The 23,348-nt window shown below is 36.0% G+C and overlaps 3 protein-coding genes across 3 annotated transcripts in view; 1 reads left to right on the top strand and 2 right to left on the bottom strand.

The window, feature by feature from the left end:
* The window catches only part of LOC137393798 (uncharacterized), a 15,198-nt gene extending 13,683 nt beyond the window's left edge, over window positions 1-1,515 (top strand). The window contains exons 9-10 of the mRNA XM_068080488.1: window positions 546-649; window positions 1,408-1,515. Of these exons, the coding sequence (XP_067936589.1) occupies window positions 546-649; window positions 1,408-1,423 (120 nt within the window). The 3' untranslated portion in view covers window positions 1,424-1,515. The remainder of the gene's footprint in view (window positions 1-545; window positions 650-1,407) is intronic.
* On the bottom strand, window positions 1,494-21,914 carry LOC137393797 (IQ domain-containing protein H-like). Its single transcript, XM_068080487.1, has 15 exons — window positions 21,758-21,914; window positions 17,828-18,154; window positions 17,222-17,449; window positions 14,913-15,063; window positions 13,397-13,572; window positions 12,613-12,833; window positions 12,334-12,467; window positions 11,811-12,038; window positions 11,511-11,640; window positions 8,765-8,909; window positions 7,494-7,682; window positions 7,235-7,360; window positions 5,890-5,951; window positions 5,506-5,614; window positions 1,494-1,817 (listed from the first exon to the last, which is right to left on the bottom strand). Exons 1-15 carry the CDS (start codon window positions 21,809-21,811, stop codon window positions 1,743-1,745), a joined length of 2,355 nt encoding a protein of 784 aa, XP_067936588.1. The 5' UTR covers window positions 21,812-21,914; the 3' UTR covers window positions 1,494-1,742.
* Window positions 21,835-23,348, bottom strand: LOC137393953 (IQ domain-containing protein H-like). The gene is made up of 6 exons (XM_068080667.1): window positions 23,264-23,348; window positions 22,993-23,165; window positions 22,723-22,894; window positions 22,270-22,516; window positions 21,935-21,969; window positions 21,835-21,885 (listed from the first exon to the last, which is right to left on the bottom strand). Exons 2-6 carry the CDS (start codon window positions 23,052-23,054, stop codon window positions 21,835-21,837), a joined length of 567 nt encoding a protein of 188 aa, XP_067936768.1. The 5' UTR covers window positions 23,055-23,165; window positions 23,264-23,348.

Genomic DNA, 23,348 nt, shown 5'->3' with positions numbered 1-23,348 from the left:
AAGCGCTATGGCGTAATAATAATGGTTTTACTGCAAACGCACAGTTATTCCCCAGCAAAATAATTTACTGGCGCAGTTGGTACTATGCTTGGCTACTCAGCTGAATCTGTGAGTTCAATTTATGCAAGATGCATTTTTTTTAAACTTTAAACGCGGCTTTCGATGGACGAACACGGCTCTTACTATAGCAAAGATTATTGTTCTCTTCATTTCTTTAATGATGAATGCTACAACCTTCACCTTCATCGTATCACGCTTGTGAAAGTTGTTAACCGCTTTTCATATAATTCCCTAACTCATGACAATTGAGTATACTAGTACGCTGACAGTCTAGTGAGCTGTAAGAGATCGTCATGTGTAATAAGTATTCACACAATTATTCCGCAATACGGCAGGGTTATTATCGTGAGCAATCGTTAGTGTGCATAGCTGCGAAACAAAATATCTGAGTTTGATTTCCTTGCGAGGAAAATTGTTTCCTAATGCTGTAAGTGTGGCTTGAGGAGTGCCTTTATTGGTCAACGTTTCTTGTGATCTTTTTTAAGAAACAGCATGTTCAAGCATCAGGAAATGCAGCGATATTCACTTCATTAGGAGTTATGTTCCTTCTTGCTTTGACAGCTCTTATCGCTGTATGCAAGAGAACGAGGTAAGCAATAGCACTTTTGCTTGATTTGTAATGGGTGAATTGTAGGCATAGTGAGAGTATGGAAATAAAACTAAACTAGTGGAGGTCTTCTAGATCACTCTATTGTTAGCTCTACTTGTCAAGGAAAGGCTAAGTCTACAGAAAAAGAGTTTACGCCTGCAATTTTTTTGAAATTGTATTCTTTGGTGTCATTATTTTCTTGCATCAAACTTCATGTCATTATAAGGTTTCGACTGCTTATGTCAGCTTTTGGAATAACTTGATATATAACAAAGTAGCTAGTATGAAAATTCTCCCCGTGTTGAATATGTAGTTCAAAAGCGAAATTACGGTAATAACTGTTCTTATAGTTATTACCGTATGAACTTAAAGTAATAATTGCTTTTACAGTAGTCCAAACATGGCAGCATATATTTTTGAATGAATGAAATAACACGTTATATCATAAAATGTATCACCAGAGGTTCCTTCACAGAAAATCTAAATGTTTTATCAGCTTAAACAGCTACTTATCCTAAACAATTCTAAACAAGGAAATGCTAGAACTGATTGTTCCTGCGTTTTATTAATTGTATGAGACTCTGAATCTGTCTTTCTTTATAACCAATGCTTTTGTGGGTGCAAACCTCTGCTGTTCAGTTCTCTCTTTGTTTCATATTAAGTGAATATTTCTGTTTAATTTATTACTGTTGCATGCGAAGTGTCATCATGCATCTACTAGAAGTCTTTAAAAGATAAGACGGAGTTATTTGTTGTAGAAGTGTGAACGCTTAGTAGAAAGCTCGGAAGAACATACATGGATATGATCTCTCTCTGATCCTCTCCTTCTGAATCAGATCTCCAAAGACATCCTACTTTTACTGGACTTCCATATTATACATAAATAAAGCCAAATCATTTTGGCTGTAGTAATAACCTAAGATATTGATATTTGTTTGTATACATAAAAATTTAATGCTATTTCCAACACAATGGTTTACAGAGTCATTCTAATTTATGATTGGTCAATATATAAAACACTGATGAAACGTTTGTATGAAATTTGAATGTTTGTGAGAGGAGCTTTGGTAACTGAGGCAACCATACGATGGGATCAGCTCTCTTCTTCAACCTCATTTGCATTCTGTATAGTTGTGCCGATAATCATCTCCAAGTCCTCGATTGCTTGCTGCAAAAGAAGATGGAGGTCACATGCAAACCCACACGCTGGGTGGCTACCACTTCGCTATTACTTCTAATGCACACAACTTTAATACACACACTAGCATGATAATCAGACAACTTGTCACATCTACAACAGTGCTGTCATTAATGGTGTCTGCCAAAGCACTTGTCAGACACCTGTAATATTCTGCTTTGGTCCAAATAAAATGAGGCTTGTGATGCTTTTGTTAAATACTCTCATTGTTCTAACTATAGACCAATAAATTTCGACAACTTACAGCCACTGGTAAGCTAACTAACTCAATGATTAGTCACACTGATCTCACTCTGATCTCATATTGTCACAGCTGCTCACCACATCGTTTTATGTTATTCCGGTGTGATAGTATAAAAACTGTATAAAATCGTGAAGATCTCTTTGCTTGTAGCTACATGTTGTGCACAAGCGTCATGTTGGGATTGGGAAGCCTAAATTTTAAGCCATCAGCTACCAAGCTACCATACATGTTAGTTTTCAAACAATTACTGAGTTCACATGCTTCAAATGGATTCGGAGTTTCTTCCACTTGGAATCACAGAAACTGTAAAATCTGAACGGATTCTATGCCATTTTGCTTCTTAAAATTTGTGCGAAGACATTCGCAGAGAGACTGCAATTCGATGTTACAGAAACACTCACTGTGAATCGATTCAAATTGGTAATACCCAGTGAAGCTCTCAGCAGTGGAGGTAAAATAATTTAGCGCATTTCATCACACTACCACACCGGTATGTTATTACAACTAGTGGCAACGATAGGTTGCTCATACGCTAATGATGAGATAAATACCTTTTTACTTATTTTATTACCTTATTCATTATTTATTTTCTATATGCATAAATCTCAAAGTTTGTCATATATCATTCAGACCAGCTATAGCTATTAGTGTCTAGAAATGAAAAATCTGGCGATAAGCTAACCTATTAAGCTACACGCAATGCAATTGATTCTCTAGCGATATGAGTCGCTATCTGGGTTAAAATATGCATAGCATGGAGCACTAAAGCTTGCTCTCACGGCTCTCATTATCAAGTTTAGCAATTACATGTATTATACAGATACTAGCTTACTCAAATTAGCAATTGGCAATGTCCCAGGCAAATGGCAAGTGACAGGCAACTACATTACCTGTCACTGTTTATAAGCTGTTCTTTAATACTCGTGCAACGCCGCATTCGACTAGTCTGTATATAAATCTCAAAGTCTGTCGTATGTCATCATCTGTTATTCCCTGTCTGTCTATAGCTGATTAAAATCTTGGCATGTAAAGTGCACTTCATACTGGATTCGAACTTCCGAAGATTGCAACCGCAAGCTTGTTGACAAGCTCGCCTAACCACAAGGCTACAACGTTCTTACCATTCCTTAGCTCTTACCATATACTGCATACCTTTTTTGCCATTGCGCACGCTAAATTATTAATTAATGAAGTGTGCCTACGAGTTACGATGACACTGTTATAAAATTTTTTGCTTTACTCTATGAAACACGATGCTTTTTCGTCCTTGCCATATTAGAGCAAACTTGCTTCCCGCCATGCGATATCAACAAAACTTCTTGAAATTAAAATTTCGTGGCTGGTTTACTGACTACGACGAAATAACAAAAATGTCGATATGCTATTTGCCGAAATACTTCCTACAATGCCTGAGAGATAGATATATTGTTCGCTACCTCAGTTCAGCGTTATTCATAATAAACTATAGTAAAAACGGATTCGCAAATAGATCAAATTTGATCAAAGTGATCAAATTTTAATTGGATGTTTGAAGTTTAGTAAAATATACTAAAACTTGCTTTAAGAACATGTATGTGTTTAGTAAGCTAAATTCATTTAAGTTAGATTCAGCATTTATATTACTCGCCTGTCTTAAAGGTAAGAACTCTCCACAGTACGTGCTGCGCGTAGCACATTGTAATGTTAAATTTACTTGCATATCATAACCAATAAATACACTGAAGTTACTGTCGCTAACTATAGTTACTACGGTAACATATTGTTTTGTTATTAATTTTTAATATGTATAACATGCATGTAAAATTTTGATGATTTTTACCAGGTGGACGTTTGCGTTAGATAATTGCTATGAGTTTCTATACCAGTCTATACGTCAATACGATATTTTCGCCTTATGCCAACACTGAAACGAACTACAATCATATAATTGTATACCAAATAATTTTTCATTGTAGTCATAGTAAAACAGACTATATTTAGCCATTACTTGCTAATGATTTCGCATTTACATTTAAACACCTTTACAGTTTTATTTTTCCACTGAATTAATTTCAACAAAACACTTCTTTCATGATATGAGATTTAAAAAATGCAGTTGCTTGAAAACATTTACATTTGTTTTATTTTTCGCTTAACTCAATTGAACTGCACAAAAAACACATTTCTCATGATATGAAGTTTAAAAATTAAAACAGTAAATGTTGAAAGATGTTAAATAAAAATAAATTTTCCCTCCAAAAACTTTTTATTACCCGGGCGACACCAGTCATTCAGTAGTTCATTATACAGCTGAATCTACCGATTCTACAGATTCCCACTGCGCTAGTGCTGATATCTTCCTAGGGTTAACTCTTCTAATATAGAAAAAAGGTTTTAACTAAAAGCAATTGTCATTCATGCGACCTTTGAAGTAATTCTGTTGGTGTTTTGTAATATAGAGGGGTATTAATATTATTAATAATAAAAGAAATTGAGATCAGGTATCCTAACTGAGTTAGTGCAACAAGTGTACAAAGCATGAATTGAAAAGTAACAATGACCCAAAAGTGAAACTACTTAAACAAGTGGTTTTGAGGATTACATCGCTAGTCTTGGAAAAATTGATACTCCGAATCGTTGAAACGGTAGGGTGCGAATTTGTCGGCAGATGTCAACTTCAAATCTGTTCGAAGCATGGAAACCAAGAAAATGTAAGGAGAATGTTTTATGAAAGTGAGTGTCCAATACTTGGTAGACACAAACTGATGACAGTCATGTCAGTGATATTGGTAGACACACACTGATGAGTCATTGTAGACATACACTGATGACAGTCATGTCAGTGATATTGGTAGACATACACTGATGACAGTCATTGTAGACACAAACTGATGACAGTCATGTCAGTGGTATTAGCGGACACAAACTGATGACAATCATGTCAGTGATATTAGCAGACACAAACTGATGACAGTCATGTCAGTGATATTGGTAGACACAAACTGATGACAGTCATTGTAGACACAAACTGATGACAGTCATGTCAGTGGTATTAGCGGACACAAACTGATGACAGTCATGTCGGTGATATTAGCAGACACAAACTGATGACAGTCATGTCAGTGATATTAGCAGACACAAACTGATGACAGTCATGTCAGTGATATTGGTAGACAAACTGATGACAGTCATGTCAGTGATATTAGCAGACACAAACTGATGACAGTCATGTCAGTGATATTGGTAGACACAAACTGATGACAGTCATGTCAGTGATATTAGCAGACACAAACTGATGACAGTCATGTCGGTGATATTGGCAGACAAAAACTGATGACAGTCAAATTGGTGATATTGGCAGACAAAAACTGATGACAGTCATGTCGGTGATATTGGTAGACACAAACTGATGACAGTCATGTCTGTGATACCAACCTTAAAGTTCGTAAGACCTTGCATGTTAGGAGCAGATATTTCTTGATGTATGCAAGACAGATTTCTAGCGAACGTAGCCATTGCTCCTTGTATGTTGTCACCTATGGTCCTGTAACCAGACATACTTCAGCTTTATCAGAAGCTAAATCATACAGAGACATTTAGCACTTTAACAAACCAAATAAGGCATGGTCTTGCATTAGTTATGTGATCGTTGCAAACACACAAAACATAATAAAAACTATTTAAAGAAACTGAAGTTGGTTAAGGAAACGACTTAAAAATGTTATTGTCAAAGACGGATGATAGCTGTTTCTTCTATGTATGACATAAAACTCACACATCACACTGTCACAGCATATAGTATGATAAATACCGACTTACAGCATGCCCAAGTTCTCTCTGTTGATGCTGTCTACTAGGGTGAATATAGTACCTTGTTTTTCCTGAAAATGTCATAGATTTATGAGTGTATACAAACTGTTACATACATTTATTATTTGCATATGTGGGTGTAGGAATTTCATATTAACACGTACATCTATAACTAGTCTTCATATAAATGTCATTAAACTTTCCACCTCATTAAATGCATTGCAATGCTTCCACTAGCCGATCAGACGCTTAAAGGTTCTCAGACTAACAAGTGAGGACAGGAAAACTGTTTGTAGTTTTATAACAACTCTTTTATTCTGAAGATAAGCATTAATTATGAGAGGGACGAGAGATTCCGGTGCTTATAGTAAGCAATAACTGCATCACATATGAACCATGGATAAGCGCATGCGTGGCGATGTGTCAAAAGTTTTGGCCCAAAAGGTCTATAAAATTTTTTAAGATTTCAGGCTATGATAACCAAATGCTAGCCTTAAAACAAACCCGATTAATGAATGATGAAAACTTTTTATTAGATTCATTTGTGGGTCTTCAATAGAGTTATAGTTGTGTCAGTCACATCCCGGAGAACATAACTCCAAGTCTACGAATATATGTAGAACCACGTTCCCCTATAGACCTGTTGTCACATCTAATCTTTGTAGTTGTCACGGCTACTATTAGTTGCATGTAAAAACTTCAGATGCACCCATAACAGCTGAGTCAACAACAAGAGACTAAATATTTGATTCAAAAATGAAATTATAGAGTTCCGGTTCACTGTTAAATTTCACACTAGCAATATTGCAGTATTCATGATATCTTTGCCATTAAAGCACTGTTTAAAAGGGTACATGGCATAACTATGCTATAATAAGCTGTGTTGAGTCAATTTGATGTAGTATAGCTTTAGTGCTACATGTACATAGCAACAATGATACATGCATATAGCAGGAGTACAACGCATATATAGCAATATTCCAAGTATATTGCAGGAATTCCACACTTATATAGATGAAATACTACATACGTAATTAATGCCATATGTACCACATACTGTATAAATAGCAGTAATGTTACACGTACACAGCGGTAATACTGTTGCGGAATGTGATCCACTGAGAGCTGTACTATATATCCATAACAGTGAAGCTGCATTTATATAAGAGAAGTCTGTTGAAATAAAATGTAACAAATAGTAATGAATAATGTAATAAAAGAGTAATACTGTGTATTTGTGGTGCTATCTAGCAATCTCGTCTAAGTGCTGTCCATCTAAGTAGCAACAATGCTGTTTTCAGAGGTACAGATAAAGATAAATACATGCATAAGACATTTTAAGAAGATGCCTAACCTTCACATCGTAGCCGATGCCATGAGCCCTGCACATCTGGAAAAAGACACTGTAATGCACGACGGTGAGATTGGTGTGTCTCAGCTTGGTGCTGTATACGGCATATCTGTCCGGTGTTGGAGGCAGCTATAAATTGGAAACTATCATTCTTTAGCCTTAGATGTTACTAAACATAGACATGTAAAGAAAGTCAGAATGCAGTCTACGGTTACTGCAGAGGCTATCAAAATACAAAGCCAATGCGACGAAGTAGACTTACCTCATCCTCCACGGACTGGTGTCGTCTTCTTCGTTGTCGCCGGCGACTCTCTTGCACTGGAGGAGATATCGTGTATAAGTGGTCCTTGGTGTTGAAGACACCATTGGTCATGAAGTTAACCAGAGTGTTCATAGCTGTACTATCACTGTAGTGTAAGTTCAGGTCAACTGCCCATAGCTCCTGGTCTCCCTAAAACAACAATAAACAAAATATAATGTTCTGTTCTACATATTCTCTAGACTGGTGAAATAGGATGTATGTACATATGTATATGTTTGAGTTTAGTCCTCAGCAAGTGTTGACACAAGATGTAGACCAAGAGCTCTGTTACAAAGACTCATACTTCCATGCAGACTAATAAAAACACTATAAATGGTCAGAAGCTGCAGCTCAACCTCTCCTTACGACCACCAAAGCATCCCTATCTCTAACATCACACGTGAAATATCAGCAAATATTTGTCCGTACGCCTGAAATAATTTCTGACATATTAGGTTTCAAGTTTCTCAAAACACCGTTGGACCGTAAGTGAAAGTAAAGCAATAATGAAAATTAGAATCAAACATGAAAAAACACAAAAATAATTAAAAATTATACATTATATTAATTTAAATTTCATCTAGTCCAAATTGTTGTAAGTCACAACATGTACTTCTACCTCTCACTCTACCTCTGAACTAACACATTGTCAAGCCTATACTTCTGTTCTCATAGTTCTACGGTAAAGCAACAATAAAAATGATTTTATTGATTATTACTTTAGTTTTTTTCATGAAGTTAAGTATCTTTTGATTTAGTTTTTAAATTTTTATATAATTCATTTGTTTTCAAATTAAGAGTAATTACCAAAAGTATTTACTAAGGAATTACCATAGATTTAAACATAGGTTTTTGGGCTGTGGAAGGAATTCAACAAATTTCAACGTATTCTTATGGCAATACATTTTTTACTGATGGCCGCTTTATTAATCTAGTCCTTTCCATTTAATGCTACATTTATTTATCAAAAACCTATTGTAGATTTTTGGACAATAAAGCAATTAAGAAATTTTCTGGATATTATCATAAAAATGATATACAGAAAATTTCCTGTATATTGAAAGTTGTTTAAACTTGCATGAATTTTAACAGCATAACTAGAAGCTTGACTGATATAAACTATTGTTGAACGACTCTATTTCAACTGGTCAACTGCAAGTGAAAACCTGAATTTAACTATAAAAACGTTAAAATCACACCCGTCGTAACTCTCGAGATGTATAGCCACTCACCGTCCTCGCATTGATAAAGGTAACAAAATCAATGACAAAGTGCCCAATCACTCCTCGACTTTTACAAGCTTCAGCTATTCGCCTACTGGCTTTGTTCAGCTCATCTGGCTCGACAGAACACTGTGGAGTTGAGAGGCCCCAGCACCTGCAGTGGATACACCAGCGTTTGTAATCAGTTGTTCCGTATAATGGACAGCTGCTAACGTAATGGTTCCCAACCGGTGGTCCATGGACCTCTAGGGGTCCACAGGAGGTTTTAAGGGGGTCCACAGGCTGGTGCCAGTATTGGTTTTTCTAGCTCGGTATTTACAGCTATTTCTGTCATAGTGGTTGGATCAATGATATAAAACCCTAAAAGGATAGACGACGGCTATCATATGGGCGGGGTTTAATGATCAAAGTCTGTTGGGATTGTGCTAGCCTGAATTTCCGGCTAATGCAATTCCCGCGGGGTGGTCGCTTTGTCTTATTAGGTTTTTGGGTCTAGACTTTTATCACCTATGTCCGTCAATCGCTGGATAGTACCTGATTTCCGGTGAGTAGTACAAAACAACACAACCTGTAACCAGCAAACACGTAATTCTCTCTTTCCCTCTTCAATTTCAGCGATATACTAAGATCCATGGGAATAAAAACATTTCAACTTACTTATTTTTACCAATTTTCAAATTGGTAGGGGTCTTAGTATATGCCTAAATTTAAATACAATTTACGCAATCACCGAACAATCACCGAAATCACGCAAACAATGGCCTTTTTCCCTAGTTTTTGACTAATATTTTTCCACCTATATTATAAAATGGCAAAGTCTTTGGTCAGTGTCACATTGTTTGACCTGGCCAATAAGATGGGACAGCAGCAAAGCTGTGCAGTTTAGTTTTCATACTCACAATCTAAATGTAAAACCAAATTTGGGTCATTTCACAATGGCGACTATTAATATCATGAATGCTTGTTAATGGCAGCTGACTGATCATAATTGTGACAATATTTGGCACTATATTTATTTGACAGCAAAATGAAACCAGCAGATCGGTAAAATGATCAAAGATGTTTATGAAGATAAACCATTGAAGAATTTTGGCCTTCCATGATTCATCCATATCCACAGACAGCCAAATACGCCCTTCGAACTCTGCTCCCATTTGTGTTTACATACTTATGCGAGTCCGCTTTCTCCTCCATGGCTGTTCTCAAATCGAAACAACGAAACTGACTGAGACTTGAAGATGACATGCGATGCGTTTTGTTAACCATTTCCCAAAGATTGAGAATTTGGTGAAAAACAAGAAGTATAATCTATCCCACTAACAAACTGAAAATTAACAGTCAAAACAATTTAGTATAGCATTGCTTTATGTAAGTAAATAAATAGAAACATGTCAAATCTATTGACTCTTATATTATTCTAATTTATAATGTACGCCAATTTAAAATGCATTTTTATAAACACCATATATTATGATGTTTATAAAGAGGTCCATGACTTTTAAATAAAGAGCTCAGGGGGTCCATGGCTACAAGGTAGTTGGGAACCACTGTGCTAACGGGTGAGAAACAGCCCTAATGATATTCCATTATTGTTTCACCAGACGGCAGTTAATAAATAGCTGCCGATCATATGATGGCAGAAGCGATAAATACACGGATCAAAAATAAAATATACATCAGTCTGTCATCTGAAAAAACAGGCCCAGGAGTACACTAGGTATGACACAGTGATAACGCGCAGTGATAACGCGCAGTGATAACAGGCAGTGATAACGCGCAGTGATAACGCCCAGTGATAACGCGCAGTGATAGCGCGCAGTGTTAACAAGCAGTGATAACGCCCAGTAATAACACGAGTATGAATTGCTTATTAACCACAAGATTGTTAAATAAAATGAATAGTATAACTTTCAACCAATCACTGGACAGAACAAAAAGAACAGCAGCCCCTGTATTTATGTAACTTTTGTTTTACTCATACAATGGCAGTCAATTTCTAACTGGTCCATAACTCTATAACGGTTAAATATTTAGCAAATGATTTAATAAGAAAATGGATGAATGGATGATAGCGGATGTGTCAAATGGACTACTGAAGTGTGGGCTTGTAAGCAGATACTACGAAAAAGTATTACCTTCTAAAAAATACTTTGTTCCGGAAGAGAATCCTTTCGATGACAATTTGAATTTAAATGGTGAATAATAGAACTTTGTGTTTGATCCATCTCATGTTGGGAAGTATTATTAGTATTTTACTATTTAATAAATAAGTTCCAATGTCATATCATGTAATTTTGATTTTCGACGGTTTCTTGGTGTTGAATTTTACTAGAACTCGAGTCATGAAAACGTAACCACCATAGAAGTCGTGGATAGACTTTTAAACTTGAAATTTGGTGTCAAATTTTCGACTTATATGCCGGAATTTACAGTAATTGTTTTGGGCGAGCAAGGTTCAAAATGTAAACCTAATATGTGCTACGCTACGACTTATTATTACAAGCTATATTATATTGTTATTACGATTTATGATACATTGAAAGTCTGCCAATTTAAATACAGCTCTGCTGTTAAATTTGTTTTATTACAAAACCATTCAAAATCTCAAATTTTAAGCTACACTGTTGTCTATGATGCCATTAATCATAAAGCAAAATGATAGATCTCCTTTTTTAATGCGTGATTTATGAAGTGAGTGCCAGTGTAGGAGTTGCGATTCCTTTGAAACATGGTTTAAGGGTGATAAAATGATTACCTATAATAACTTTCAGCGTGTATCTGATCTCCAGACGATACATTGCTGATCACCCCATCAGGTTCTATCAGCATATCCACAGTAAGTGCTGTGACAGAATCACTAGGGGGTGTAGCCTCAACCACCCCGCCTACAACAATCAATCATCAATCAACTGAGTCAGTTTGGATACTGTATGAGGTTTGAAATACAGCTGACAACAAACATGGCAAGCGTCACAGGTAGCGGCACACTGCTGAGCTAGCCAGACATAATGATATGACTGCAGTGTGTCACCATCGCATAGCTGCATTAACTTACCTCTGGACAGAAATGCGTTGAGGAAGATTTGCCATGTGCCATAGACCTTTTTATCAAGGGGTATGCAGTGACTTTCCAGAATAGACGCTAACTCGCTGTGAATTTTGTTGAAAATAGGTTCTTGTGCCCATTTCTTGCTCCACTTATCTCCATACATCTCGCACTGCTTCCTCGCCCACATGTAACATCTCAGGTGGTCAGCTATGTGACAGTACGCCGTACCTCTACCTATAGGTGAACCAGATGCAACTAAACTTTCTTGAACAACTCATAGGCTTAAATTTTGTGAAGTATTTATAATATTTTTGCTTTTTGCTGTTGTTGCAAAGAGGGCAGAAGCAGTGGGTCGGAAGGAATGGAAGATGTAACAGGCACAAGTGGAACGCATGCAGAAAATGCAACAATTAAAGTGTGTAGAGTAGACTCAAAAGGTGCAGCTGGCACAACAGGTGCAGTGAACACAGCATCTGTTGTAGACACAGCAAGCGCAGCAAAGACAGCAAGCTAAGAAAAGCCTGTGTACCATCAAACTCATGATCCATTTTGAAGAGCCAGGTCCGAACATCAAGGTTGTCTGTGATGAGTTGAGCCAGCGAGTCATACAGCTGGGGCAGTGTATAAATGTCATACTCTCCAGGTGGAACCGCTACATTGGCGCTACAAGTGGTTATAAATATTATTTAGGTGTTAACTTAGGTGTTAATATTTGTTGAATGCCATGAGAGAATGAATATACGTCAATACATGAAAAAGAGGTCATAACAAGGTAAATTTGCCATTTTGAAGGTAAGGCTACACTCACCTGTGGAAGATTCGTTTAGACCCAGACTTTGTGGAATAAAGATGAGCTACATCTGGTTCAGGGCCAAGAATTGGTACATTCAGAAATTCGGCGACGGACAAGTCGTCCACATGAGGCATGCCTGAAACGATGTAGGCCTCCCGTCCGTGAATGAGTGCTCGGATCCTCTTCAAGGCTTTAGGGCTGTACTTGAGGTGTGTACCGAGACACATGTTATGAGTCTACATGAACAGAGACGACGAGTTTTATGATGAACATTGGCCTTAACCTTTCTGAAGTTCAACCGTGAATTACTCATGACGTATGCACATAAACAGGCACTTGGTGGCGAGTGTCACCTGATATAACACATGTCTACCCACTGCCAAACATTTACGTATACTTACAATATGAAAACAAAAATAGTGCAATTTGATATGCTGATGAAATCTTATTATCTTGAATTGAAAGAAGCTAATTTTACTAGCAATGCATTAGCAAATGAAAATGTTTATGGAACAATGAGCCATAGTTAAGTCGCTACTACCAGTGTCGGGATAAGATGTAAGCATAGTCCACTAGCTCTTCTGTGAGCATTCCGCCATATTTACATTAAACTTCTGCCTTTTCATAGTATATTAATGACTTTGCACATAATTAAACTTTTCTTGCAAAAGCTACAACGCCAAGTCGGACTTTGACCAGACGGCTATTAGGTAGCTGCACACACAGTGCATACGAATATACAAATTTGTTTTGTTTGAAAGTGACTTTAGTCCAGTGAAGTTGGATATAATAGTCTTACTGGAAAACTCTTGATTGCTTCCGGAATGACTATCTTGTATCGGTCTACAAGCTCTGATTGATCCTCGACGTTGCCAGAATCAACAGCTGGTTTGAGGGCCAGGAGTTTAGTATAGTACTGCATGCACTCATCATTTACGGGCACCGGAGACACATATATCACTTCTACGTTTGGATCTACAATAAGAGTTTATAATTTGATCCATTAGAGATCGCTGCCTCTTGATAAAGTCAGCGAGTAATTATGATTGGTTGACTATCAAGTTGGAAACAAATGATTGTTGAAGCACAAAGTGTTATCAAGTACTTATATGATTGACATTAATATTATAACTATATTCCTTGTAACTTTATCAGGGCTGCTGTGTGCGTGTTGTTAATACCTGAGCTGTCTACCCACTGCAATTGCTAATCTGTATATATAAATTGAATGTTTGTTTGTCGTATGTCCAGTTAATAATGATTGGTTAATATGTCAACTGTGAAGATACTATTGGTTACTACTAGCATGCTTGCAGTACCATGCTATGATGTGTAATAATTGTTTGCACAATTAATTCGAAGTGTGGCAAGGTGACTGCTTGGTTTAGTGGTAGCATGCTTCGCTTCACATTCGCTTATCTGAATGTATGGGTTCGATTCCTGGAAGTTGCTATCTTTTTTTCAAAAGCTCTTAGCTGGCTTCTGACAGACAGACGGACAGACACGGCACTTGTTATATTACAGCTTTAGACTAGATTAAGTTACTAGCTTAAGTTACTCCAATTTATTGGATAAAGAAGCTTAGTCAATGGCAACTACATTACCTGCCTCTGTTTATAGTGTTTTAAATCTTAAGCGAATGTGTAGCATAAATAAGGAACGTTTTTCAACAATCTGTTTTAACTATGCCTCGAGCTATCAAAACTTTAAAGTATGTATTTGCCAGACAAACACAGAAGTAAACAAACACCTTCATCTAAAAGTTAGAATGGTAAATGCTGTATATGTTAAATTAAAATAAATTTCTTAAGCAAAAACTTTTTTATTACCAGCGCAACACTGGTCATTCAGTATTTACCAAAATAGTAATTTACCAAATTTAGTTGGTAAATTTAGTAAATTAGTATTTATCAAAATACAATCATTGTCCATTCGACCAAAGCCAGGGTTAGAGAGGAGGATAAAATATGGTTCTGTACACGATTCGAACTCATAACGTTCAGTTTAGTAACCCGACACTTACACTAATTGACCGTCACCTGGTGTTTCAGAATAACTATACAAACCCAATTACTGTAGCTTTATTGCTAGTTAAGGTTACAACTGCTCTAGTTGTGGACACAACTCCCAATGTAAGAAAGTTATCCCACTAATTAAAAACTTAATTTGCCATGATATGGCAGATAATGCTATGAGATGTCAAGAATAAAACAAATAAGTAAAACATAATGCTGCCAACTCATTTTGCATGCAAGAATATTAATCCTTAGCTAATGGTGAGAATAGAGAGACTCTTATAGCATCACAGAACTCACCTTTCACATCACACAGTCTTGCCATCTGTGCATTTTGAATGGTACCAAGGTCATTGATTGTGTCCCTCACCCTTTGTGCATAGCCTAAGGATGGCATGTGAATAATAACTCGCCTGCTGCGCTTTATTTTATGCCATGATCGTGCCATTACCTGTACAAAGTCAATTAGTCTGTTAATATCTGTTAATAACACTAGTCTATGTATATATTTCTCAATGTACGTCGTGCGTCGTATGTCGTCTGCCTGCATTCCGGCTATAGCTATTAAAATCTTGATATTCCACATTCTGATGGCTTTGAACTCACAAAGATTGCATCGACAAGTTTCTTATCCAGACGCTCTACCCCTAAGCTAGAATGGCATAGTGATCACATACGTTTTCATACACCGCATACACCATGCGCGTGCTAATTATTTCAGCATTGCGTCCACGAATTACGATGCTCCTGTTAAAAATATTATGGGACCTAAGTATATGCAATGCGATGCTTCTTCATCTTTTTCGTTAAAGCTAATAATTTATCTCTAACTTAAAATTTGGCGATTTTTGTACCGATTATATACGTTACAAAAATATATAAGTTGCATCGACATTTCGTAGTTTACATACTTGCAACTTGTTTTACATCTACATCTAGTTCGCTACTAATTTATTCCAACTGCTCAGAAGACTTTTTCCCAGCTACATTATGATTTTTGGATTCTGATTTGATACTTTGCGCTCCACAATCATTAAATACGAACACAGATTTTGCTGGTTTGAAAATCTTTTTACGTTATCTCTTTTAGTTCAAATTAAACATCTTTGTTTGTATGAATATTTTTCAATTTGTTATTTAACGGTTATTTTAATAGTGATATAGTGTATTAACAAGTGCAATTTCCTTTCCTCAACAGACAAATATTGTGTCCGTTAAAAACGTGTTTCACAAAAGTTCCTATCAGTGCTCGCTTTGTGTATTAGCTTAAACATCTTTCCTTCTAAACCTAACCAATTAGTAATTTGTAATTAATTTCACATTTTACGACAAACATTTGTAAGATTACTGTAAGATTATCTGTTAGATTATTTGTAAGATTTATCGTGTAAAATTACAAGACAGTATCAGTTATTCCTCGCTCTCTTATATTTACATACATTTACATACTTTGAGAAATATATATATATATATTTACATTCTCTTACTACATTTATATACTTCTTATAACTTTTGAAGTTTATAATATAAGTTTTTAAAGTTTGTTTCATTATCGTTATTATTTCAACCTGCATTTTTTTAAACATAATTTGAGTATCGTGTTTGAAGTTGAAACATTATTCATTTTTCTATTACTGTTATTATTACTTGATTAGTTTCCAATGTTTATTATAAATATTAATTTTTCGTTCAACTATTTTTGGCAGACATTGTTCTAATAAAACTTCAACTACAAAATACTACCATATTCTGTCATATCTTTTTTATTAATTTGTTAAATACATGTATTCTCAAAAGTTACACATTGTCTAATGTATTCAAAGAAAAGAACCTGCACTGATTCATCAGAGGAAAGAGAAGAAAGTCTTAAAAAAGACAGGCTGAGGAAAGCTACTGCTAAAGCTTTGGAAACTGAACAGCAAAGAAACGAACACTTAGCAAAGGCTAGAGAAAGGAGAGCACAACTTCGAGAATTACAGACTGATGAACAATGTGCACAAATTTTTGCATACTAACACTGAAACGAACTGAAATCATAATTGTATACCAACTAACTTTTGATTGTAGTCGTAGCGAAATAGTCTATATTTAGCCATTACTCTCTAATGAGTTTACATTTAAACACCTTTATATTTTTATTTTTCCTTCTATTTTATTTGAACGAACACGTCTTTCAAGGTATGAAATTTTAAACTTACAGTTGTTTGAAAACCTTTACAGCTGTTGTATTTATTTTTAATTTAATTGTCCTGCACAAAACCTTTTCCTTATGACGTGAAGTTTGAAAGTCGCAGTTGTTTGACAAAGTTTTAAAACCTTTACAGTTATTTTTATTTTCTCTCCTAATTTATTTCAACTACACAAAACACTTTTCTCATGATATGTGGTTTGAAAGTTAGATTGGCAAATGTTGTTATATGTTAAATACAAATCAACTTTTTGTCCAAAGACCTTTTCATTACCCGGGCAATGCCGGGTAGCACAGCTAGTCATATGTAATAGATTATACAGTCTGTTACTAACACTAGTCGCACAAAGCCCACAAATACTAAGAATGCAAAATGAACTTTGATTGTTAACAGTTGCACAGAGTTATACTCGATGCCTACCCGAGCTCGCTCCTTGAAGTTATCCAGCTCAACCTGCCTCGTCATTTTCAGCTGCCTCTTCATGGTCGCCATCTTAACATTCATTACCCAAGTGAGAGCAATAACACCAGCAGCCCACTTTCTGTGACGATATTCTAGATAAGCCTTTCGTTGTTTATACATGCGGTACTGAGCTTGTATTCTTGTAGCCGCATGGCTCCGGCCCCCAGAACCTCTGTAGCGCTGGCCCTAAGTGCATATGTACAATTAGTTAGCGTTTGGAAAAAAAAAACATCAATCTTTTATAGACAGCAGCTTTTCAGCAATGTGGTTTGCAAAAAAGCAGTTTTTTTGCATGCTACATTAAAACTAGTGAATCCTTGTGAGAAGTCATCTTACTTGTATGACGGCTATTTGCATAGATGAAGAAGTAGAACCGATGCACACCAATCAGCCTCTATCATTTTAACTGCAGACGCAGCACTTTGACAAGCAGTGTTGAAAAAGTTAACTACCAGTGTAAAGCAGGGCTAGTTTCAACAGCTTGGCAGTTTCATACATATCTTAAAACATTGCATACCATCAATGTGATCCTCGTATGAACACGGTAGACATTTTAACACCTACTGGAGACTGTAAAAGGTTTTTCACATCCTCCTCGTTGACAAGAATAGAAAGAAGCTCAGGGACTGTTGGCTGCAGTTCCAGCTCATACTCAAGCGCAAGGTCGGCGAGCTTGTCTCCATTGACAAAGGCAATAGGAACTGCGTAATCCTGCAGCAGTTTCTCGAGCAAGCGCAGCATAGAAATGATTGGTCCCCACGAAAGGCAGTAATGTTGCCTAAAGGCCATGTATTCATTACTCATCTCCTTGGTGTGTCCGTGCTGAATGGGGAACCGGTGCTGCACGCTCTTATAGTCAGCAGAAATCATGTTAGGAGTAGCGGGTGGGGGCTATAAGAACAGAGTTATCAGCTCTTTAACAACTGCCTTAACATTATGGCTGTCAATAGTACAAGTGTAATACGTCTCGGCAATGTATATTACAAGGTTGCAACAAATATTATATTTGTAATTTTTATGAGAGATGATAGAGAGAGAAATATTTTAGAGCTGTCTCCATATTACTGTAACAAGATTATCTACATAATATGTACTGTTACTAACAGTACATATTGATTTGGATAATATTAATACAGGTTATTAATACAAGGTTAATTGTTGTTATAGTAGTTGAAAAAACATCAATCTTTTACAGACATCAGCTTTTTAGCAACGTGGTTTGCCAGAGAGCAACTTTTTGTATGCTTCCATATCATATTGTGATATGTAATTTAAATATAACAACGTGTAAATATCTAGGTATTTAATAAATCATGGTGGAAGAAAGGAGATGTGATTGAGAGTCATACAGCCATAGAGATGTTTGTGCAGTCAGGCAAAGTCATTAAGTAATAGTTATCTGTAAAGTTGTATGACATAATAAAGTAGTCTGCATAAATATGTCACATAACTAGCATACTATGAAAATAGAGTTAGTTATACAGACATGTCAAATAGATGTAGAATTAGTAAAATAGCCGTAGAGTTGTCTGTGAAACTACACATGCAGATTTAAAGGATTTGTCTTCACAATCACCACAGTTTATAACAAAGCCGAACATGAAACAATGAGCGGAAACAGAAGATAAGTAGTCAATGAATTCTGACGAGAGCCACAGTGCCCACTGGCACCTGCCTCGACTGGAAGGAGACACGGAGAAGAGAAAGAAGTTTTGCCAAGGTCAGTATCGATAAGGGTGTATTTGTCCTGAAGAGTGGATGGAGTCGGTTGATAAGGAACTATGTATGACGGAGGAACATCTGAAGTTTTATAGTTTGGTTTTTCGGTGGACTTACAACCCACCGACCTTGACACCGCTGTTGCCAGCATCTGCTTCGCACGGATGCTCCTTATCGAACGCTACAAATTAGTCTACTATTTGTGAATGATTTTGAACGAATAAAGTGTAAAGAAATCTACAAATAATAAATCTATAAACCAACTAGTAAACAACGGTGCGAGTTCGCGAGCACATTAAACCATAAGAAATAAGCTGACATTCGGTGTGATAACCAAATATCTATAGGGTGCCACTCATCAGTGTTACCTGTTTAAAGAATTCAATAAGCTGCCTCAAACCTGCTTCGCTGTCGATAGGAGGCAGCGAAGGCACTTCACTTTGTTTGGCCGCTGACTGTGGATAAGTTACATGGTTCACCTTAGACATGACTAGTAAAGTAGTCAAACCACCACTAGCAATAAATATCTACCAGTCTAACCCCTGCAGCATAATTAGCTGTATGAATATGTATAGTAGGTAATGTTTATACACAGGTAAATGGATATAAAGTTGGGCTAAAAACCTTAGATTGCATACGAGTACATATATGAGAGCAGTTATATACATAGATATACCTGCTGGAAGCAGATCTAACTGAACCAGATCTGCTTGATGCAGATGACAGACTGCTTCTCAAGTGATCACCTGATGAGAGCAGATTTATATTCGCTCGAAACAAGTTTGTAGTGATTAACTAACAGCTAAGTGCTCTTTATATTATTGTACAATTCACTCTGCTCTTGGTGTATGGAATGCTTTTTCTTTGTTATCCCTTATGAAGCTAGTGTTTCTAATGATAATATATATATATAACGTTATATATATTACACGGTACATATACCGCATATATACGGTATATGTACTCTATATATTTGCGGTATATATATATGCGGTTTATCTATACATATATATTTGCAGTATGCTTATATATATATAAACATATTTAACATACCACAACTATAATATATAGTATATATAAACCGCATATATATACCACAAATGTATAGGGTACATATATCATATATATATATACCGTATACCATATATAATATAAGTATGATTCGTATATGTCACTTATTCATAAATATACATTTGTATTTTTTAATAGATGATTATTGTATAACTAATAAATATGCAGAGTTATAGCATGCTTGCGGGCATTTTAATACGACTTAGAATAGATCGATGCTCATAACTCCACTTTTATTGCACATAAAAAGCTAGTTTTGGCTGCAAACTATAGCAAACATATCAAAGAGTGCAATGAGCTTTTATTTAACAATGTTAAATTTAGATATAAAATAAAAACATGTCTTCAAATTTAGAATGAGTTAAAAATTGAAAATGACAAAAAATTGCAAAGAAGGACACAGGCTATATCATCGCAGGTCAAATGCAAGCAATAGATATCGTCTGGTAGAGATGTTTCTCGGTTTCTTGACGCACATTTATTAAGAGATCCTTGACAAGTTAGAGGTAAGTTAGGAAATTTATCGCATCTAAAAGGTTTAATATCGCTCCACCAAAAAAAGAGGGCAAAATATAGGCGATATTCGCTTCGCCCGTAATAGGGCTAAATTTATTTTCCGAAAAGTCTGATGAGCCATTTGAAAAGTAGCCTTTATTTGAACGCTGTATCCAACTGACCGCCACTATAGAGAAAAGGTTGAAAAATTTACAGGTTTTACAGTACTTTGATTATAAAATATTAGTGGGATACCACCATTAGTTATTTCAATTATGACGCATTCAAAGAAAAATCTTTAACGCTTTGAAGTTAAAAAACGGACATTACGTTTTTTATTTTTAAAGTTTTAGCGCTGTAAAGTTAGAATATGCCTGAAAAATGGCTGCTATTATGTTGTACAGTGTTCCTGAAGAGTATTCACCAAAACGCTTTAAAGTCTTCAAGTAAAATTGTAAACCACATTATGAACAAATCTGAAAACAACGGATAAGATTTAGATCTTAGTGACTTCAAATCAGAGTATAGTTCTGATGATTGTGACGGTCGATCTTCTCAGGTATACAGTCACTAAAATCATGGCAACCACTACAGCGACACTAAAAAAATAATTGTTACTGATGTAAGGGAGTCATTAGTAGTACTATTAGTAGTACTAGTTTGTAGACACTTTTCTACTGACCACTTTCTATTATGGGTTCGTAAATATCAAAGAATGTCAAAGTGTTGGTCAAATAGAGGTGGTGTTTAATTCCGCAGTAGTGGCTTTCTATTAAAGGAAGCAGAGATTTTACTGTGTGTGTATATATATATAATATATATATATATTAGTTAGTAATATATATATATAACTATATAGTTAGTTAGTTATATATATATATATAACTAACTATATAGTTAGTTAGTTAGTTATATATATATATATAGAAGAGAGAATATAATGTACATGTACATCCCTTGTGATAACAACATGAGAACAATATTAGCCAACTTCTGTTACTCATGGCTAATTGAGTTATTCTCTGCACAAACAATAGCATGTATGACAGAAGATAACTGCTTAAACGGATAGTTTGATTCTTAACATACGATGATATGATTTCTAAATACAGTATTGTACATGTATTTCACATGCGTGTACATACATGTACGATAAGAAGTAATTGAAATATGCATGTATGTTCACAAGGAGTAATTGCCATTACACACCCCGGGCTGTAGTTGAAGTTCTAAGGTTTTCTGAGGGACGATGGCCTTCGGCATGTGAATGCTCTTTTGTTTAGGAATCAAAGAGGATTTGTTAGCAGGGCTGGTCGATGCTTCCTGCCGCTCATTCGCTACAATAGAGCTCCCATGAGCGGATGAATCTCCCTTCACACTCCCAGCCAACTTCAATCCAGCTAAGTTATATGAGGCGCTATCTAAAATCCAAAAATGTAAAGCTTGACTTGATTAAGTTCAGAGATGATGACATGAGACATGATTATGCTGAGAAAGAACAGTATGACCTGTTTAAGTTTCAAGGACATGACATGACTAGATTCAGATGACATGCTACAACCTTGTCTGTTTGTACATTTGACAAATCTAAATCGATATTAAATAAAAATAGACTATTTTAGAGTTTTGTTAGTAGATCAGCTAAATTTCAACCCCATTAATACTAGTATTTATTTGTTGCAGTCTAAACCTGACGAGGAGACATTAAAGAGTATTGCTACCTGCAATGACCATCTTCTCATTTCTTCTGTCTTCACTATTGTAAATCTGTGCAAGTTTGTGTTTGACTGGTGACGGTTCAAAGGTAAGGTCTGCTCCAGGAGGAATCAGACCTCTTTCCAGTAAACTCAGTATACCATGTCGAGCATCCTCTTCCGTTATATTTGGTGGAGCCAGCTGTGGATCCTTTCGGTTGGCCATTGGTAAAGAGGCGAGAGGCTCCACATTAGATCCGAGAAAAAGCTTCGACTGCGGCGTTGGCTAAATAATATATTTTTTAAACTTTAGCTTTAGCCAACTTGGTCATAATAAAACAGAATTAAACAGCAGCTAAAATCATTTCATGCAACTTTAGCAACCCATACTCAAACATCTTTTAGTACTTTGCAACATTTTTTTATTTTTAAAATGATTTATAGCTATCCAAACGCTACAACAAATAGTAGTTACCCTACCTGAGTGCCTCGATGATTGTTAATAAGAGGTAATTGTATCCCAAAATTTTCATGCATCGTCTGTCTGTTGGCCTCATTTTGGGGGTTGAGTATTGACTGCTGCGCCATTTTTAGCCTGTGTTTCTCAGCAGGAGTGAACTTATATTGATTTCGGTTTGGTTGGGTTTTGGGTCTGCATAAACGGGAAGCAGCCGTTATAGTGTAGTTACATCAAACAAACATGAGACATCAAATAAAGCTATCTTGAGAAATATTCAGTAACAAGCTGACCTCTCCTTTAATCTAGGAGCCATGGGAGAGCGTGATGGTGTTACACCTTGAGATATTTGCATGTCCCATGTAGGCTCTGTGTATATGCCTGATGCTACAGCACTTTGTTCCTCAAGAGAGGGCAAACATTTTACTTGGTTGTTGATTACATTCAACACACTGTTTGTTTGTTTCTGTAATGCAGGAACATTTATTAATAATGCACAATGATCAAAAACCTGATAAAATACATTCAAGATTTTTGTGACACATTTCACTACCAATTTCTCACCTTCAAACTAGACTCCGTTTTATCTATTGCACTTTCAATAGCAGAGATGTCAGAGTGGCCACTACTCAGCAATTGCTCTTTAAGG

This window comes from Watersipora subatra, chromosome 4, assembly GCF_963576615.1.
Source record: "Watersipora subatra chromosome 4, tzWatSuba1.1, whole genome shotgun sequence".
NCBI lineage: Eukaryota > Metazoa > Bryozoa > Gymnolaemata > Cheilostomatida > Watersiporidae > Watersipora > Watersipora subatra.
Note: the sequence above shows the minus strand (reverse complement) of the source record. Positions and strands in the feature narration are given on the sequence as shown.

What these genes read in the sequence shown, in the direction of transcription:
- LOC137393797 (XM_068080487.1), bottom strand. Translation starts at nt 21,811, where the DNA reads ATGCCGAAGGCCATCGTCCCTCAGAAAACCTTAGAACTTCAACTACAG. An exon ending in AAGACTGTGTGATGTGAAAG is followed by an intron (nt 13,573 to 14,912) that starts GTGAGTTCTGTG and finishes CTCTTATTGTAG; the next exon opens with ATCCAAACGTAGAAGTGATA. An exon ending in CACGCTGAAAGTTATTATAG is followed by an intron (nt 8,910 to 11,510) that starts GTAATCATTTTA and finishes TATCCACTGCAG; the next exon opens with GTGCTGGGGCCTCTCAACTC.
- LOC137393953 (XM_068080667.1), bottom strand. Translation starts at nt 23,054, where the DNA reads ATGCAAATATCTCAAGGTGTAACACCATCACGCTCTCCCATGGCTCCT. An exon ending in GCTCCTAGATTAAAGGAGAG is followed by an intron (nt 22,895 to 22,992) that starts GTCAGCTTGTTA and finishes CCGTTTATGCAG; the next exon opens with ACCCAAAACCCAACCAAACC. An exon ending in ACAATCATCGAGGCACTCAG is followed by an intron (nt 22,517 to 22,722) that starts GTAGGGTAACTA and finishes CCAACGCCGCAG; the next exon opens with TCGAAGCTTTTTCTCGGATC.